Source organism: Lottia gigantea, assembly GCF_000327385.1.
Source record: "Lottia gigantea unplaced genomic scaffold LOTGIsca_2, whole genome shotgun sequence".
Classification (NCBI taxonomy): domain Eukaryota; kingdom Metazoa; phylum Mollusca; class Gastropoda; family Lottiidae; genus Lottia; species Lottia gigantea.
Window position 1 is genome coordinate 4,576,906 of NW_008708400.1, and position 18,480 is coordinate 4,595,385.

General features: G+C 33.7%; 1 protein-coding gene across 1 annotated transcript; it reads right to left on the reverse strand.

Annotated features, from left to right (window-relative positions):
- Window positions 1–16,440, reverse strand: LOTGIDRAFT_228376 (hypothetical protein). Its single transcript, XM_009053417.1, has 8 exons — window positions 16,420–16,440; window positions 15,682–15,813; window positions 4,020–4,113; window positions 3,020–3,142; window positions 2,617–2,721; window positions 2,030–2,137; window positions 805–912; window positions 1–177 (listed from the first exon to the last, which is right to left on the reverse strand). The coding sequence occupies exons 2-7, from the start codon at window positions 15,806–15,808 to the stop codon at window positions 807–809; spliced, it is 663 nt and encodes a 220-aa protein (XP_009051665.1). The 5' UTR covers window positions 15,809–15,813; window positions 16,420–16,440; the 3' UTR covers window positions 1–177; window positions 805–806.
- Window positions 16,441–18,480: the final 2,040 nt, after the last annotated feature.

Consider the following 18,480-nt stretch of genomic DNA (forward strand, 5'->3'; position numbering starts at 1 on the left):
CAAGCTTTAACACTTTATTGCACCGTTAATACATTAACAGTAATATAAATTTGATGAAGAAACAGTTGATTTACGGGAACATAATATACAAATATAAATATAGTCGCAGAGAGTTTGAATTGGTGGTTAAATCTGTTCTTTATTTCAATGCCTGATTCAGTTTACATATTCAAAACTCTGAAAATAAAAAGGTTAAAGAGTTTTAATTAAAGTGATGTACTCTCTTCTAATTTGAAGCCTGTCCATTTGACAAAATCGAATGAATATGAAATTATATAATAACAACAAATTCTCACTGTTAAAAAAATCAACTGTAGAGCGATATAGAAATATAAAAACATAACCTATAAAAAAACCATGTTATTACTCAGCGTTTCACTCTATGCGATCTTCAGACAACTGACCTATTTTCAGCCTGCGTCCGTATTGAAGTTGAACAAGTAGAATATAGAATTATATATAAAACTATTTCATGTTAAATGGAAGTAAAAAGTTGAGCTTTCCACAGTCCTTAAGATGGAGTTTGTTAAGAGTATGGATAATGCCATAAGGTGTATGATATTGTTTGTATCTGATATTTCACCCTTTTCTCAAATAAATGAGAGTCTTTTTTATCCTAATTTAGGATGACATTAGAGGAAATGCAAGTCAAAATTAAAAGAAAGTCCACAGAACAAAAAGAATTATTAACCCATCCGACCAACGCTCCGCGTACATGAGTATTTTTGTTGTTGAAGAAAATGCAATTTGATAGTCTTCGCCTGTTAAACGATGTATATATAATAAAGTGTAAAAGTAAGCTACCTTTATGCTTTTCTTTCAGCTGCTCTCTGTAGAATATTTCTGATTAATTGATATCTTTCTTCTAAACTTAAATCTCTCAAGTATTCATTATTGCCGTTTCTTTTTCCACTGAAATTTTGATTTTATTGAAAATAGTAAATATATAAATATAAATATATATCATAATAGATTCATATACTAAAATTGAAAATAATTAAATTAATATTACTTCTCGATTGTCATTGGATTTGAGCTGTATAAAGTATTTAAATTATTTTACTTAGGTGGAAAAATAACATTCAAAAATTCAGATTTGAAATGTAACCGCATAAATTTTGGAATAAAAATATTTTGATAAATTGAAACAATACCTCTACAGTAGTGTGAAAGATGCACTATTTCGATCGGTGGATATATTTTCATATAATATTAATGAAAGATGCAATAATAGAACTAACGCTACAACATTTATAAGGGATTCAAAAACTACTGTGAAGATGGCAATGCAAAACTCAATTCTATATTTGACTTTGCTAAATCGTGCTTTTCCAAATAAAATTACATTGTAATACTTTTTAAAAGTTGAAAATAAAAGCAATATAGTAAAATATCGAAGGGGCATGACAATACATGAAATGTGGGAACGATACAACAATTAATCGAAGGAGAGATTATAAAGGGTCGTACAGTACATTACTCAAAAACATTCAATTGGCGATAATTCTATTTGAAAACACAACACGAGGAAGTACATTGAAGCTCTGAATAGCAAATACCCAGGAAAGCGTTAAAGGGCGATAACTCTTTATATTATATCCAGACCCACATACATTAGTTCAACGAAACTATATGTCAATACCATGCTGACCGCCAAGCCATAAGGTTAGTATGAGGAATAGTTCAATTGAATGCTGAGTTGAGATTTGTCAAACGTTTGGCCAATCCATATGCACATGACAGTCGACGCTATACATATGCCAACTTTTTGATGGTTATCTTATATAAAAAATAATACCACTTGTAGATTGCAAGTCGGGTATTTGGCAAATAAGGCCCCCTATTACTATATTTGTATTATTATATTATGATTGTTCATCATCAGAGGACATTTAAAGCGAAACAAACTGCTGGGGTGAATTACTATGTGTTTACAGTGAACATTGGAATTAAAAAATTCGTGAGGGTACAAATAATTGTCGTTGTGAAAAGGGTAGAAAATCGTGAATTTTTGTCATAGAAAACATACATCCTTAAAGGATCAAACTGTCCGTGAGCAACCATTCCACCGTGACTAGTTAATGCAATAAGTGCCTGTAACTCTGCTATTCTTTGATCGGCTCCAGATCTTCTAACTCTGAGGATGGAAATAATAGACATAAATTGTAACCTAGATAGCTGACATGCCCATTTTACCTTTATATTTCCGCCTTGAGCTCTCTCTGTTTATCATGCTTAAACATGCAATACATGATCATATTTCAATAAATACTCACGAAGTATTAGTGTTTACTCTGAAGTCCGCGTTCCAATTTCTTAAATGCTAATCTTTTTACGAAATATGATTCACAAAGAGACGATTGCACGCGATGACGCCTGCACAAATACACAAATATATCATTTATTTTGAGATACTGTTGATTTTATTTTTTGAGTTTCGAAATGCTTCGTGAGTATCAAAAATGCATTCTAAAAGGAGGTCCGAAATAGTTAGCTATTTCGACACGCCCTTATGATTAATTCCCTAAAAATCAAAGTAATAGGCTAATTCTAGAAAAGAAATATGCTCTGAAATTCTCAGTCAAACATTCGCTAAATCATTTGTCATTTCCAGACCTTGCGAATACGTCTTCCACACCACAACCCAAACCAAAATAACAGTCATTTGTTTTTCTGTCGGTAAGAAGCTGCATGAGGCCAGAATCTGCCTGTCTTTTTCTTCTGGAAAACAAAATTATCTCCCTTGAAACGGTACAGATCAGATTCTTAAATCTATAAATGCAAGTAGTCAATCAAAGAACATAATATTTCTTTTGAAGTCGATTCCGACAATATAAACATTGGATATACTTCATTCGCATGCGTAATAGTGACATATCTGTTTTAGCATAACTTTGTGATTAATATATTTCATAAATGGTGATAAGATATGGGTTTGCAAATATATACGGGGTGAATATATAATGTCAAAAATGCTGTGAATATGTCTATATTTTCATATTGTTTCATATCAGCAAACCTTTTGAAAATATCGACTAGGCCACACGCTACATCCTTACACCCACGTGGAGCATAGCGCCCTCCTAATGATATCAAGGCAGATAACTCTGACGTTTTAAGATCTGCCAATTGTCGTTTTTGTCTGTAAAATAATCAAAAGCTAAAGGATGCAAAGCAAGTACACATTTAAAAGTCAAATGATTTTGAAAATGTTGACAGATGATTAATTTTTATCTTTACCGATCATGCATTTTTCCCCCAAATATATTTCACCTATGAATGAATGAACCGTTGTAAGAAATATAATGTAAGCTACAACGCTTTATTGCAAATCGGTTATGAGAATATCTATCATTTACTGTTGTTTACTTGCAGTATGTTGTTGATTAAAATCCCTCTGCATCAAACTGCAAGTGTGGACCAGTTGATGAGATAAATCTTGAAAGTGATTTACTCCACTACAGTAATCAAAACTAAAATGTCAAATTCATTTGTCTACTTCAACATAAAAATTTGAATAATTGAAAGCCAATCAAACTCACCCTAGATAATAAATAGCCAATGGGAGTGAGGTGGGGCAAGAGGTAACCAATGAAATACAAGGATCAATTCCCCATGTGACTATTAAAGCTATAGCTTGATAAATCAACATTTTCGGATTTAATCTAATTTCCTTTACATTTACATAAAAAGTAGAGAAGACACTTTTACATTGATTGAAGATCGACTTCAAATTTCTAAGTGTCGATCGAATCATTGATTTTTGACAGTAGCTCATATATGTAGCGCATTTTTTCTGTAAACTTTTGCATGATTGTCACTTTCCCTGTTTTATATTTATATATAAAACAAAAATGGTCCCGTGTTCTAAGCATTTGAGTTTGCAAAATCAGATCGTTGATTTAGCAAGCGAACAACTCGGGTATTCCCATACATTCCATACATACTAAGGGTTCCTTATAACCGTGTATCTGTCATGAAAGTTGTTAGATTATGACTGGTAAGAATGAAACTTATACCTGCTTAATGATTTACTTTCGGTTAATGTGGAAACTAGTACAACAAATAATACTATAGAACATAAGGCAACTCCAAATCGAGGCATTTCGTTATCTGAAACGAGAAAATAAGAGAGTATTATTCAAATATTGACTCAATAATAAAATTACTGACCTTAGAAATTGATCAAGGACTGAATCCACCATGTGTTAGTGGTTCTCAAACCTGCACAGAGATCGGATAACGCATAAGGCCAATTGTGATGTAATTCAACAAATTACACTTAATACGATCCATTTAACAAACCCTTGGCACGATACTATTTTAAAACGTTTTTAGGAGAGGGGATCAGCTAATATTTATAACTACCAGCCCTTGTAAATATTTTCCAATTCAAAATTTAGAAACCTCTATCCCTTTGAATAATATACTTTTTACTTTAACTTCAAATGGAAACCAAATACATTGTGAATTTACATTTTTTCCTCATAAAGTCTATTATACGTTAATTGTAAAACCTTTAATTAACTCATCCAGTAACATAATATATCACAGTAAAAAGTGTTCTTGTTTCTTTATTCGATTTTAATAGGTAAGTGTTGTTTTGTTAATCTATATATAATATCTAACATCATAAAATAAAGGTTTGGACATGAAATGAGTCCAATGCTATATATCTGAGATCATTGAAAACACAATCGGATGTCCGTCCCTTTGGTACTTTTTCATGACATTTGAGTTTACATCAAGAAAGTCCAAAGGTTAAAATATTTCTTACTTTATAGGTCAAAATAAAACACTTGCTATTGGTAACTCTTCAGATCTTTATACTTTGAATTACAACATATTAGAAATGAGCATTCGTATGAAATTATATAAACGAAAACTCGAACTTTTGCTCGAATGTTCTTTAATACTCCATCTATTACAAAAACTCTTTCATTAGTTTAATCTCTAAAAAACGAATCTTTTTCAAAATTGTAACGTTTTTAATTCAATAACGTTCATGAAGTTTCAATTTCGAAATCTTTGCATATGGAGTGAACATTATGTTTAAAAATATCTTTATAAATTTTCGTGTCAAAATTTATTTCTATTTAAAATCTATTTATTTCCTGTCAAATTCAAGCACATGATCTTTGTTTCCATGACATTTCAACTACTGAAGTGAACTTTTTCGTCTGTAAGGGGCTCGTAGAAATGCTGTTTTGACGACGACGAATAAACGTAGTCGATTCACCTGTAAACTTATGTCGACGTTAAAAACACTGACTCTTGACTGAATTGCACGCCACATTTTCAGTATGAATAATGGCGATATTATTATACCTACAAATTGAAAAACTCCATAATACCATTTCACTATATTAACAATCATGTCTCATTATGTGTCGACGGAAGGTTGTGTTCTTTTGTTTTAATCAGAATAAATTATAATGTCGATAATTGATCAGTTCAGTATTTCAATTCTACCTGGACAAAGAGTAAACTTTCACTGTTCTAAATTCTAAAAACGATATTACGTCGTTCATAAAGTGATTTTAACAATATTTGATGTGATAATAAAATAAAAGTAGATTTATATTATATAACACTATATATTAAATGATAATCGCCCATATCACTAAATAATATGTTGATATTAGAGAGTGTTTTAATGGACTAGACTCTCATATTAAACACTATCAAACTTGCTAATTGTTTTTTATATTAATAAAATATCAAGCGGTCAATATCATTGTTTTATATCAAAGAAACGGGGGTGGGTATACCACACAAATTGACATTTCAAAGCAAAATAGTATTTCGATCAAAAAATGGATGCATTTCCTGGTATGGACTCTTTTTGTGCGGCGGGAACACTGAATTTCTTTTTTTTTTGTTTCTGCGTTATGCCTGTTTGTTTTCGTGGCTTCATTTTATTTTTTTTCTGCATCTTAGTACGGGCTGACATACACGCTTTCCTGTTGCTGACAGTCGCTGGGATTTTCTTTTTTTAAAATTTGCTTCAGGTTGCATTCGAGACTGTTTGAAAGCAAGAGACTGTTTGCTCGTTTTAATAAAGTAAAATGATTCAAAAATCAAGTCGCCCTTTAATTGGTCATATTGTGTCAGCAAAATGATATCAACTTGGATATACAACCAACTTTCCCTATCGTATTTTTGATCCATTTGTATGTTCAGATGATCTGGTAACAATCTTGACTATCAAAGAATGAGCTACTGGAAAAGATTCACGATCACTCTGCACCCGTGATTGTCCTAAAATGCCTTTTTGTGGAAACTAAAGCATGAAATTGCTCTTTTGCTTCAAAATTCGCCTTAAAACCTATTATATATTATCACATCCACAATTTTTTTTTCAGGCAATGTCTATACAGAGACAACTATTTGATCTTGCTACTTAAGATTCATGAATGTTAAGATTGGATTCAAATTTCAATTTATAAAATGATTCATTCTAAAGAAAAAAGAAAATGTCGAAATATTATTTGATTACGAAGAACGTAATACGAAAAAAGGACTATGTATATATCTATCAAAAGTTTCAAAAGGAAACAGTTCGAGGGCCGTCAGTGTTTGTGGACCGAATCTCTGGCAGAGAAAAACGCTTTAAACACACCAAAGTGTAGAATCTTCATTTTGATAAGTTGTATTATTCGATACAATTATGCCAATTAATTTAGTTCTTTATTCGATTACTAATTATTTTAATAGGCAAAAATGTTTCCAGAGTTCGGTGACTGAAATATGAATCAGGCTAACATTTGTATCCATTTGCCAACAATAGCAGACTTTTTGTGACTTTTGTCTTGCAAAATGACATGATTTACTGTAATATAAGATGGTTTACATATATCATAAAAAGATGCATTCATGTCCAGATTATAGCTTCATCTAAATAGTAAATCTATATGTTATTTTCTCCCTCGCTCCAAATGTAATTTGAGCTTAACCGCTGTAGTTATTATAGTATGTGGGCAAAGAACGCCCTATTTCTGGCAACCATTGGCAATTTCTTTCACACAACCATTTTTAAAATATAATGTTATTTGTAATCTTTACTTATCGTATCGACCTCAAAATCTTAATGTGGTTTTTCGGTTCGTTTGTATTTTCTTCATTAATTACAAATCTATGGTGTTTTGAATATTGAATAGGGAAAAGATCTGATATCTACATCGTACAATTTTGGTATCGACTGTTTGTCCTAATAACTTTTTGTCATAATAGGTAAACGGAGATGAACCATGGTAATTACATTTTTATGGAAGGAACATAGAAAAAAGGAGACTTTGACAAAATATTTGACTTTATCGTATGAGCATCTGTCAACATGTAGTATTTAATTTCGAATAACTTGAAGATTATGTATTAAAAAGAATTTCTAAATATACCATTCATTCTTTGTATCTACTTGATCAAACCGTTTAAGTAAACCTTTTAAATCGTCTTCGCGTTAAATGCATGAATCTTTTTATTAAAAATTTCAGATACTGTAAGGGGTAAGGGGACATCTAATTTTTCCACCCTAGTGACAAACCAACTTTAATTTTGCCACTTAAAATATTTCAACGACGCTTGAATTGAGGTCAATGACGAATGCCTTGGAGGTTCAAAATTCAGCATTTTTATAAACTGTCGGACTAACTCGAGATTGCTTATATAGCTGGCACAATACTCATTTAAGTAATATTATTACTTGTTAAAGATTTCAATTCATCTCGGCCCCTATTTGCCTGAAAGAACATTAGGCTGTTCCCAAATCAACTCCGCTGTTACCTTCGGGGACATGCATCACCCAATGGATTGGAATATATTTATTAAGACGTTGTTATAGAGTAATTAAAAAAAACTAATGTAAAAATATTTTGTGTTTTCTGAAATTAAAAAACTTTCAAAGATAGAAATTTCTAAAATATGTTACATCGATAAAACAACTAACCTGGTTTGAGGGTACTGTACACTGGTTAATTCCTAAAGTAGTTACTAACTGCTTTATTGCTCTTTTACTTCACCCTGTTGCTTAGAAATGGCCGATGTACGGTAGAAGAGGATATTTTATAAGCCGCGGAAGTGTATAACGTGACTGGGCGTAAGGAGGCAGAGGAAAACGCGGAGATTTTCTATGCACGCGCCACTTGATATGGCCAATAAACTATCATCAATCATTGAGCTGCTTGTAAAACAAGGAATTATGAGGGATAATTGCAACACGGTGGAAACCAATTAAATGACCACAGTCCAATTCTGAAATTTCTTTATTTGTGACTTTTAAACCCCAAAAAAGCAGAAACAATATTTTCAAAGATGCACCAGCAAAAAGTTATCTTTCAACCTTTCTAAAAGCCCATAAATTTTAAGTCGGAAAAGCTGACGATGATGCATCTGATGGGATAAAATCCCAAGCATCGGACAGTGTAGGTTTCAGATCTCTTAACGGTAGGATTGAAAACATAGTCCAGACGTCCAGAATGGAATGGTTTTAAGTTATGCATTCGTTTCTACTCCGTTTTGGACACTGTAAATGAATACCTGTCATTTTATTTCCTTCTCGGATTTTTAGAATGTGTAACTTTCTGGTTGTCTTTTTTTTTAATTGGATAGAAGTGTTTGTAGACCAAACAAACGAGTTTCATAGCTTGCTCTATGCTGTTCATCTTTTACTTGGATATAGGGTTAGTCATTAGATATTTTACAACATCGGTTGTTTCGTCCAAAGACGTATCCAGCCTTCGTATGATATTCTATTATTCGTGAAATTGTGTCCAGGTTTGCAAAATAATGATTGAAATTGAATTCCAGTGAATTGATGTTGATTACAACGTCGATTCTCAAACATATATCTAATATTAATACGTCTGCCCTAGAAATCGAAAAAACGTTTGTGAAATAAAACAGAAATCTTTCTTTAAGACAAATGGGAATTTCGAGGAATTAAAAATGGCGGGCGGATACATATTAAGTACACAAGGGTAATTTATTAAGCTCATTATTCTTCTTAAAATATGCGTGGCACACTTTGAATCTCACATCAGTTCAGTCGACTGAAACGCATAAATCCACGTGACACCTACTAGAAAGAACGGACGTTACATCCCTCTTTCCAGAATAGTAATGGCCGAACTTCCGCTTCCGTAAATTTTATGTCACCCCAACACGCTTTATTTGAATCTATCAAGACTAAAAATTCGGTGGTAATCTTTATAGTAGTAGATAAAAACTACAAGAAAGACTTGAAATGGATTGCTTTTGTTTTATATTCAAATAGTCTATCGCGAATATCGAATGTTGATGTATTTTATTAAGATATATGTTGTTGGAAATGGAATTTACACTACAATATTGTGAATTAGGTTATTATGGGCATGTTGTTTTCAATTTAAAGTAGTTCTAATTTCTAAATTAGTGGCATTGATGTTGGGACTGTCGAAAATCTTCATTTATTTGAATGACGTAAAATCATGATAATATACATCTATATACATATAATAACATATAAAATTAAGTTAATAAAAACAAAACATTTAAAAAAAATAATAATTAAAAAGTAAGAAAACAATGAAGTTCAAACCCGCATCTATTCTCTTGGAATTTGAAGCTGTATATAATTAAACAAATAGCAAACATCATCAAAGGCCGTGAGGTATTTCAAATATTTCTGTTATTTATCATAAAATATTTTCACTGTTAAAATAGTGCTCAATATATAAGCATATATATCAGCTAGTGGCGGACAAATCTATCTGACCACTGACTTGTGGTTTTTGAGAGGCCTAAAGAACCTGGTAAAAAAAATTTTTTAAAGCTAAAGCCCATTGGTAGAATTACAAGACGTTGTGAATTTTGGTTCAATTTCATTCTTGTGTAAGATATTACTCTATCATTGTGTTTTCCACGGAAACAAGAATGGTAGAATATGGTTTGCTAATCTAAGAAAAGTGATCGAAAGTTAGTTTTATCGAGCAATGTTCAAGTATGGAATAAAACATGATTTATGCGGTCATAAACGAATCAAATACGGCCTAGATAAATATCCCAGACCTTTATTATATGCCAATCAATCCATACTAAATAAAAGGTGAAAAAAAACCGCCTCGAAAACCCGAATCTTCAATACATATTTTGATCCACCTGCGTCTGGTTCGTCTCAGATAAACCCAAAGCGCCCTACCGCCTGAACCACTTATAAAAGGTTTCGCTAAAATTAGTAATGTTTATTTCATATATACATTATTGAAAATGTTTCGTTACGTAGTATGGAATCAGCGATCCTTATAATAAACAATACTTATTTTAGCGCAAATTTTTATAAGCGGTTGGGGTGGTAGGGCGCCTTGGATTTAACGCCCACCCGTTTCAGATAGTAATTGGTCCTTGTTTCTGTACTAATAATGTACTGCTTGCGCCATTGTAAGATTTGGAAAACAACCAATCAGGATATGTTATTTATCACGAATTTATCTGTCTCAATGCTGGAGAGTTTCGACAAAAAGATAAGTATGAAATGTTCCAAATTTGATTAACTAACGTTGATACACATATAAAATCTTTCAGATTGAAGGCCTTCTTGCCTTGCCTTCTAAGCTGTAGCTTAGCTGTAAGTTACTTTACTCAAATACAGAAATTCATACAACGTTAAAGATGGGTAACCTCATTTTTCTAACTTTTATTTATTCAAGTTAAATAAGATTTGGAACCTCACAAAACCGGGCTAACGAAAAGGGGCAAAAAGCCACATAAGTCAGATATGGGCGAAAGATAACTGATAAATATATAGTATACAGTGCGTCATCAGACAGTTTGTGATTTCAGCACTTCAACGTGAACCAGAGCAGTTCCATTGGTTCAAATCCGACCAATCAAGGTCATCGACTTATGATATCTATCATTGTGTTTCTTGAAGACTAGCACAGTCTTAATGAATCGCAACAATAATGTTATTTGATGTTTTGACTTGAATTACAAAATTCAATAAAAGGGATTGATTAGAATGTAAAAAATACAGGTGAATCGATGGGAGATCTTGTAACCCGACAATCCTTAGTTCAGTCTTATCAGTTATATTTCCGAGTTGACAAGGTAGTTTTTTTCTGTGATATACAATACAAGTGTTAATAACATAATATACTCTAAAACTTAATCTCTTTATTTTAATATCGACATCTCTCCTAGATAATAGAACATTTACAATAAATATATTCTACAACATATTCTTCATTTATCGTTTTTATACGCCCACATGTTTTGCCGACATAATATTTTGGTTCAAACGTAGCCAAAGAATGATTTAGCGATCCAATGTTTCCAAATTAAGCATGAGCTCTTGTCTTTTCTAAAGACCAAATTTGACACCAATTTGCCAAGAGATTTTGAAGATACCGCAGACCGAAGAGCCCATGGGGTACGCTCTGGTCTAAACCCACCCATATATTTACAGGTACATCCATGCAGACTCCAATCACCCCCGTCCAAACCAAAGCCGACATCATGTCCGCCCTTGCCATTATAACTCCATTTACAGCCCAGAATACCTCACAGATGAAGTCAATCACCCCAAAGTAGTCCTTCCTCAACAACCAATACCCTCTCTATCTCACCAATAAGGTTACAAACTTACCAACTCTAACTACCTAACCTCAACCTCCTCAACCTAAACCAGATTCACCTCTAACCAGAATTGGCAGTACATTCATTGGTCCTACCAGTCACTCCGACGACTTCTGCAACAGAAACTGGCCATCCAAACCCATTTTACATCTGGTACCACTGAATACACCGAAGTGTATTGGATTTTGGAAAATATTCATACATTTTGCATTTACAATTGTACTTTGCAGCATTGACAAATACATTTTGTAATGACGACATTGGTATTTTAAAGCTTCAACACAATCGACAATTTTAGCAACGTTATACCTCCATATAAATGATGTAAAGCTTTTCAGTTAATATAGGTTGCGAATGAGTAACAACATGTTTTTTGTAGGTTCTGTTTAATTCTTTCTATTTCTATATCGCTTTACAATTGATGTAGGATAGTGAACACTATTTTAACAGTGACAATATTTTATTATTGGAGTTTTTAAATCTATATTGCCTAAATTTGAACATCACAGCTCTAATTACAATGTTTCTGCACTCAACCAAAAGTGCACCTTGGTAATTTTCCTCGGTCCGGTGCGATTCCCGGATTTTACGTCATTTAGCTATTTCCGGTTTAGGCGGAACACGTGAAGAAAGGAAGGAACGTGCTGTACGATAGAGGACTCTAATCCGAGAATTAAAGAGTTAAAACTTGCAATCAACAACTTTATCAATAAAAAGACATTAGATTTCTCTTATTGAATATTGGTGTGCAATTAACACAACATAACTCAGTAACTAGGTACAGGGCGAGATTAACAATTGTTTGTGTTGAAGCTTGAAGCTGACGTAGTTTATGTCAAATCAATGGTAGGGTGAAATTGATCTTGTCGATAGAAAGACAGCACTAATTGACATCAACAGAATTCAACAACTTATCTTGATTCAGCTCTGAGCAGAAAACAATGGCTTGGTTTTGTTAGAGTTTATTGCCATGCATCCAAGTCCAAAACTTACCATATCGACATCTTGGGCATTGCACCTTACACAAACCTTTCTTTCACAATGTTAAATGATAAAGCAGGCCTTCTCAATTAATTTTTGTAAAGGGCCAAATGCACTTTTTGAATGAAATAGAAGGGCCAAATAAAGCTCAGCTAGCGAAGCGAGCGGAGTGTTTTAGTGGGTGGTGTTCAGGGGCCCGGAAACTCTAAGGTTTTACACAGTTTTAGCACTAATTTTGCTTCAAATAAGCATAGAACAAGTGCATTAGTCAAATCAAAATAATGACAGGGTTAGTGGCTTAAATGGTGAGACGCTGCAGCTAAGGCGAGTTTCTTGAAGACGTGCGTAATTGAAGTAGTAGCAATCCGTAAAATCTGGTCCAAATGGTCAAGTGAGAGACTTCTTCTTGTTTTGCTCTGTGCCATGTTCATGTAGGAAAATACTGGCTCGCATTGCCATGTTGAGGTAAACATGCTGCATACTCTAATGCCTATTGGTTTGAGATGAACAAAGAAAGATATCCAGAAGTTTAGGGGGATAGGTCATGACCACAATTTAATTGGGGCGGTGCCGTAAATTTTTTTATTATTGTTCTATTTATATTATTTCATTATTTTTGAATTTCATAAATTATAGTTATGAATTTCATAAATTATAGTTATGAATTTCATAAATTATATTTTTGAATTATAATTTTTTATATAGTTTTGTAGTACGTCCTCGGGCCACTCTTGAGGGCGTCGAAGGCCGGGTTTGGCCCGCAGGCCGCCATTTGAGAAGGTCTGTGATAAACATTTGAAGGTGGGGAAGCAAAGCCGACTTTCATCACTGATCCAAACTTTGGGGATGGTTCGCCACAGTCCCATCCAGTCTATTGGTCGTCTTGTTAGTGAACATCCTTCGATGACTAGTCGCGTATATAGAAGGCAAATGGCAAAAGTGTCGACATAAAGAAACAGTCGACCAGCCAGACGTTTAATTATCGGATTCATAGACTTAATTAGAACAAACGGTTGTCGTTTTCGTTGACGGATGTCAGCAGAGTTCGATTTTTTAACTCTCTAGATTCTGACAAGCTAACAGTAATTATCAATATTATTATTGTAAGAGTGGAATTAACAACTTAAAATCAACTGACAGTCCTAGTGCGGCGTGACGTATCTCATTTCATTTTGAGTATTGTCTACTGAGAGTGTATGAATCAATAAAACATAGGTGCAAGGTAACAATTTGTGAACCCATAGTTATAAGTTATTGAATAATAAATTAATTCCGAGGAAAAGGTCATCAAAAATGTATTAGTTTAGGCCCACCAAACAGAAAGATTTCATGGGATGCAACATAATTATTATGCTATGTAGGCCATATACTGAGTGTTTCGAAATTACAGCCCCATCACTACTCACTATACGCTTTTATGGTGTATGAAGGTGTTTCAGTCCGAGTTAACAGATAACTTTTTGCATGAAAAAATACTGGAATTGGAACGAATCCTTTAAAGCACCACAAAAACATAAAGGACAAATAAAAAACCCGAAAAAATGAGAAAATGAAATAATAATCACAAGAGGAACCCGACCCGAACTGTATATAAGCAATGGTACAAAGCAATCTAAGCTCAAATCAGTTGGATGATAGTCAATGACACAGGTTGCATCATGGAGATGGAAAGACTTATTGATTTGGCTACATCTTGTGGTGTGTGTATTATAGTAATATGTATACCAAGGGAAGTAAATCAGTTCAAATGTAAACAAAATTGGTACGAAACGTCGCATCGAAGGGCGCTCATACTCTAATTGCAACTGGAGGCTTTATATTCAAAGCTACCATGTCTTGAAAGAGAAAGGCGATTATTTTTTTAAAACAGCCTAATCATCTGGAACTCTTTAAGCTGTCATGTTATTTGTGACAGAAGAAACCATCCAATCTGCTATAAGGGAAAATGGTTCCCGAACTGTGGCACCAATTCATCTTCTCCTGATTTAAAACATCTTCTGCACAGATTTTAGCCTTCTATAAGCATTCGTCTTTCGTCTATCCCAATTAAACTTACAGATCAAAATGCCCATAGAAAATTTTATTAATATCAAACTGTTTTATTCACAAGAAATTTTATTTATAAATGAAATTTGTTTAAACTGTCATTTTGGTTCACTTTTCCAGATTGAAAATTGAGTTCTTGTCCTTGCCACCATTTCCAGTTGCCACGAGGTCTTCAAGTTTTGGAGGAAACTTTGGGTTGAAGTTTGATAAAGCGCCTTCCCCAAACGAAGGATGAAATTTATCAAAAAATTTACTCAGACCATCTTCCAAAATTTCCCTTCTGTTCTTCTTTAACACCCGAGTCCAGACGGCCATTAGCTCGTGATAACATTCAAACTTCGTCATATCCGCAGGACATCGGACGCTCGGTTGTGCAGTTCTGATTTGCCGTGAGTTGAAAACTTGACCTTAAAAGCAAAGGGAGTAATACATGGAACTAAATCTACTTTAATTGCTAACTTGGCAGCCCATGATGGGGTAGTTGAAAATGGACAATGCTTTGTATCGCTCAAAAAGTGGAACAGTAACATATATTCGCTTAGACTTGCCCTTTGTACGGTACTCGATGGATCTTCAGCATATACACAGTGTAAAACAACCGGAAATGCTGTTTATCCGAAGGGTTAAACGTCGACAAACGAATGAAATTGGAAATGCCGACATATCCTAGACCATGCATGTGGTCGAATCAAAGTCCAACTGACGTCGTATTAAGTTGGCTATTAAAATGTGGGCTATTTAGGCTAATTTAAAAGGGCATTCCTTTTTCTTTGAATTAAAACTTTTACTGCAAGGCGAATATGCCCTGCAACTCTCTTACCGTTCATTTAAGTTTAAATACATTTGTACTCTTCAGCATGAAGAAATTGGTGGCATCTTCAGAAAGCGAATCATTAGAAGTCCTGGAAATTCTGACGGAATTGCTTAGCTCTCTGTAACTCATTTAAATAATCTTAGCATGAAGTAATTGACAACATATTCAGCTCATTAGATGCCCGGTAAATTCTTACTTCGTTTATGGTCATTGAAGGAAAAAGGACTTACCAGATTCCTGTTTATCATCCTGAAAATATGGGTACCAGTCTGGTCTCAGAATAACACTCTGGGTACAGTATATACATATAGAGACAAACACCATACAGGTAAGGGTTTGTATCTGGATCGGGAACATGATTACTGAAACAATTTATGGTAATAGTAAAAAGAATTTAAAAAATCTTAGGGGACGCAGATGATACGCATGGCTGGAATTATTCATATAAGAGCAGCTATTTATTCGTCGCAATGCCATCAACTCTTTTTTCCTTACGACTGTGATCATGACCGGATTTGAACGTATGACATCAGCGGTATTGGTGACTACAACTGTTGTTTGTAAATTCTGTACCAATTATGAAGCGATGGAAACTAAAGAACCTCCATGAGAAAATCACAATGCATAAAAGGGCTAGTTTGCCAAAAAATTAGATGTATGCCTTCTTCACCTCCTCGAAATAGTATTGTGTTCAAAAGCTAGCAGATTAGGCTTGATCAATGACAAAAGGTGCTCAGATTCGTGAAGACTGACAATTCTATTTTTATGTTGAAAGTTTATGCTTTGTTTATGGATGATAGTTTGGCAAAAAGTGATTTATTTTCATCCGAAATGCGAGCAAGTACAATTTTTAAAGTATAGTATTGCTTTTCCTACCATGAATTTGGTGGTGCTGTGAACAATGTGTTCACATATACATTGAAAGTAACGGCAGTAGTGTCTTAACAAATACAAAGTAAATGGCTTACCTGTTCCGAACGATGCTCAAGTCTAATTGTCGTGGCTTTCAAATTCCGTTCGTTTTATTTCTCTCTTCGATAATGGAAAATGATTTTTGATCCATATTGACGGTATCATATAGCCCCATTCTTCTACCAGTCAGCTTTTAATGGGTACAGATTATCTCATTGTCTCCCTGGCCACAAGAGACATTTTATTGGCGGATTAGGGAGGCGAATCAACATCCCTTTAACAATTAGGCTTACATTATGAATTGAGGTAATTAAGACCGCCTACAGAAAAACATAAGCCAAGCATCACGGTGTTAGCCATTTAGGGCAGGCTGTGTTCGCAAGGGAGGTGCAATTTTAACTGGTCCATTATTCTAATATAAACTTTAATAACGTTATTTTACATTCGTACTTGTGTAGGATGCAACATAAAGCTTGGTCCATACATAATGTAAGTTACAAAATTCACTCATTCGGTTACTTTCGCTGTCTGGAAACCGATCGAAATGGTTGACAACGTGAACGCAGTATATACCAAACCTATTCTGAGTATTTCCGGATGCCCCGAATCTGGATATGCCGTTTTGTACAGTCTAACAATGATCTGACAACTTTCTTCCCAATATCATCAAAAGTTGTCATAATTAATGCTAACCAATGAAAAATACTGTTAAAAGATGTTAGAAAACGCATGTCAATGTTTTTTTGTGCATATATCAGATTCCTCGCATATAATAATTATAGATATTGGACAGGTTATTGAGTGGATGATCGTAAACAGATTCGGAACAATTTCAAAAGATCATGGATGAAAAGTGGAGTCACATGTAGTAAAAAAAAACAAGTGACGAAACATCTTCAATTGCACTTTCATCAAATCGGGATGTCCTCGAAAAGTTTCATTAAAAACCGAAAACAAAATGTGATTGCGGACAGTTATTTTGATTCCAACATACGGAATTTACCTGACAGAGCGATTGTATCATCTGGACATGTCTGTACCGAATATAATACATAGAATCATTAGATGGAAATAGTATAAAATGATCATAATTATTTATGTCTAATAATCTGTGAGAAATAGTTTTTTTCTGTTCATTATTTGCTTTTTTATAAACCCACACAATATAACCCTAGCTCAGTCTAAAACCAACTTGTTTCAAGTTGAAATTTTAAAACTTGGCCAAAATGAGTCTTTGTCCATTAGTGGTGTCATAACTATACAACATAATCCCTCTATAATATATTAAATCCATAAAACTAAGTAATAATTCATCAAACTAAGTAATCATGAAACTAGTCCGAAACATCTGCCTCTATTCCAGAGATGGATATTTTGAGAGTTGTCAGCTGGAGTAGAGTCAGAAGAAAAGACCCTGTTAAATGGGCATTTTCCACACCTCCGAAGATGCGTTTTTTGTTACATTATATTAGATTAACTTTACGATAACGGTAAATTGGTGTTGGCATCACCGTAACTTTCGTTTTGTTAATATCAAGTGACTGTGACCTTTGAACTTTTGAATGCGCACGCAGATTTATACGGCCAATACTAGACCAGTTTCGTTAAAAAAAAATTGATGGAACCGGAGACATGACATGAATGGTATTGAGAAAATGATGGTATGACTAAAAATAAACAAAAATTTCCAAATATATACGGAGATACGGAATGTCTCCATTTAACAGGGCCTATTTTTTTTTGTCTCTGCACCATTTGTAATAGTTATCAGAGGCTGGAATAGAGACAGTTGTTTCGGTCTATCATGAAACATGCTTATGTTTCATTAATTACTTCGTTTAAATGAATATATGGTCTTATAATATAGAGAGATTCTTTGCTTTAGTCATGGCACCTTGTATGTCCAGCTAATGAATATATACTATCATTGACCAAGTTAGAGAATTTAAATGTTATTTCCATTCTGAGAGGAAGTATAAAGCAATTTTACAGAATTTATCTTAATATACCTTAATCCTTTGCGCTATAAACTGTGCATAATAAAGATCCATCTATAGACTTATTTCGCTGTGCTGACACAATTTTCCTAACTGAACACTACATGATGTTGCCCCATT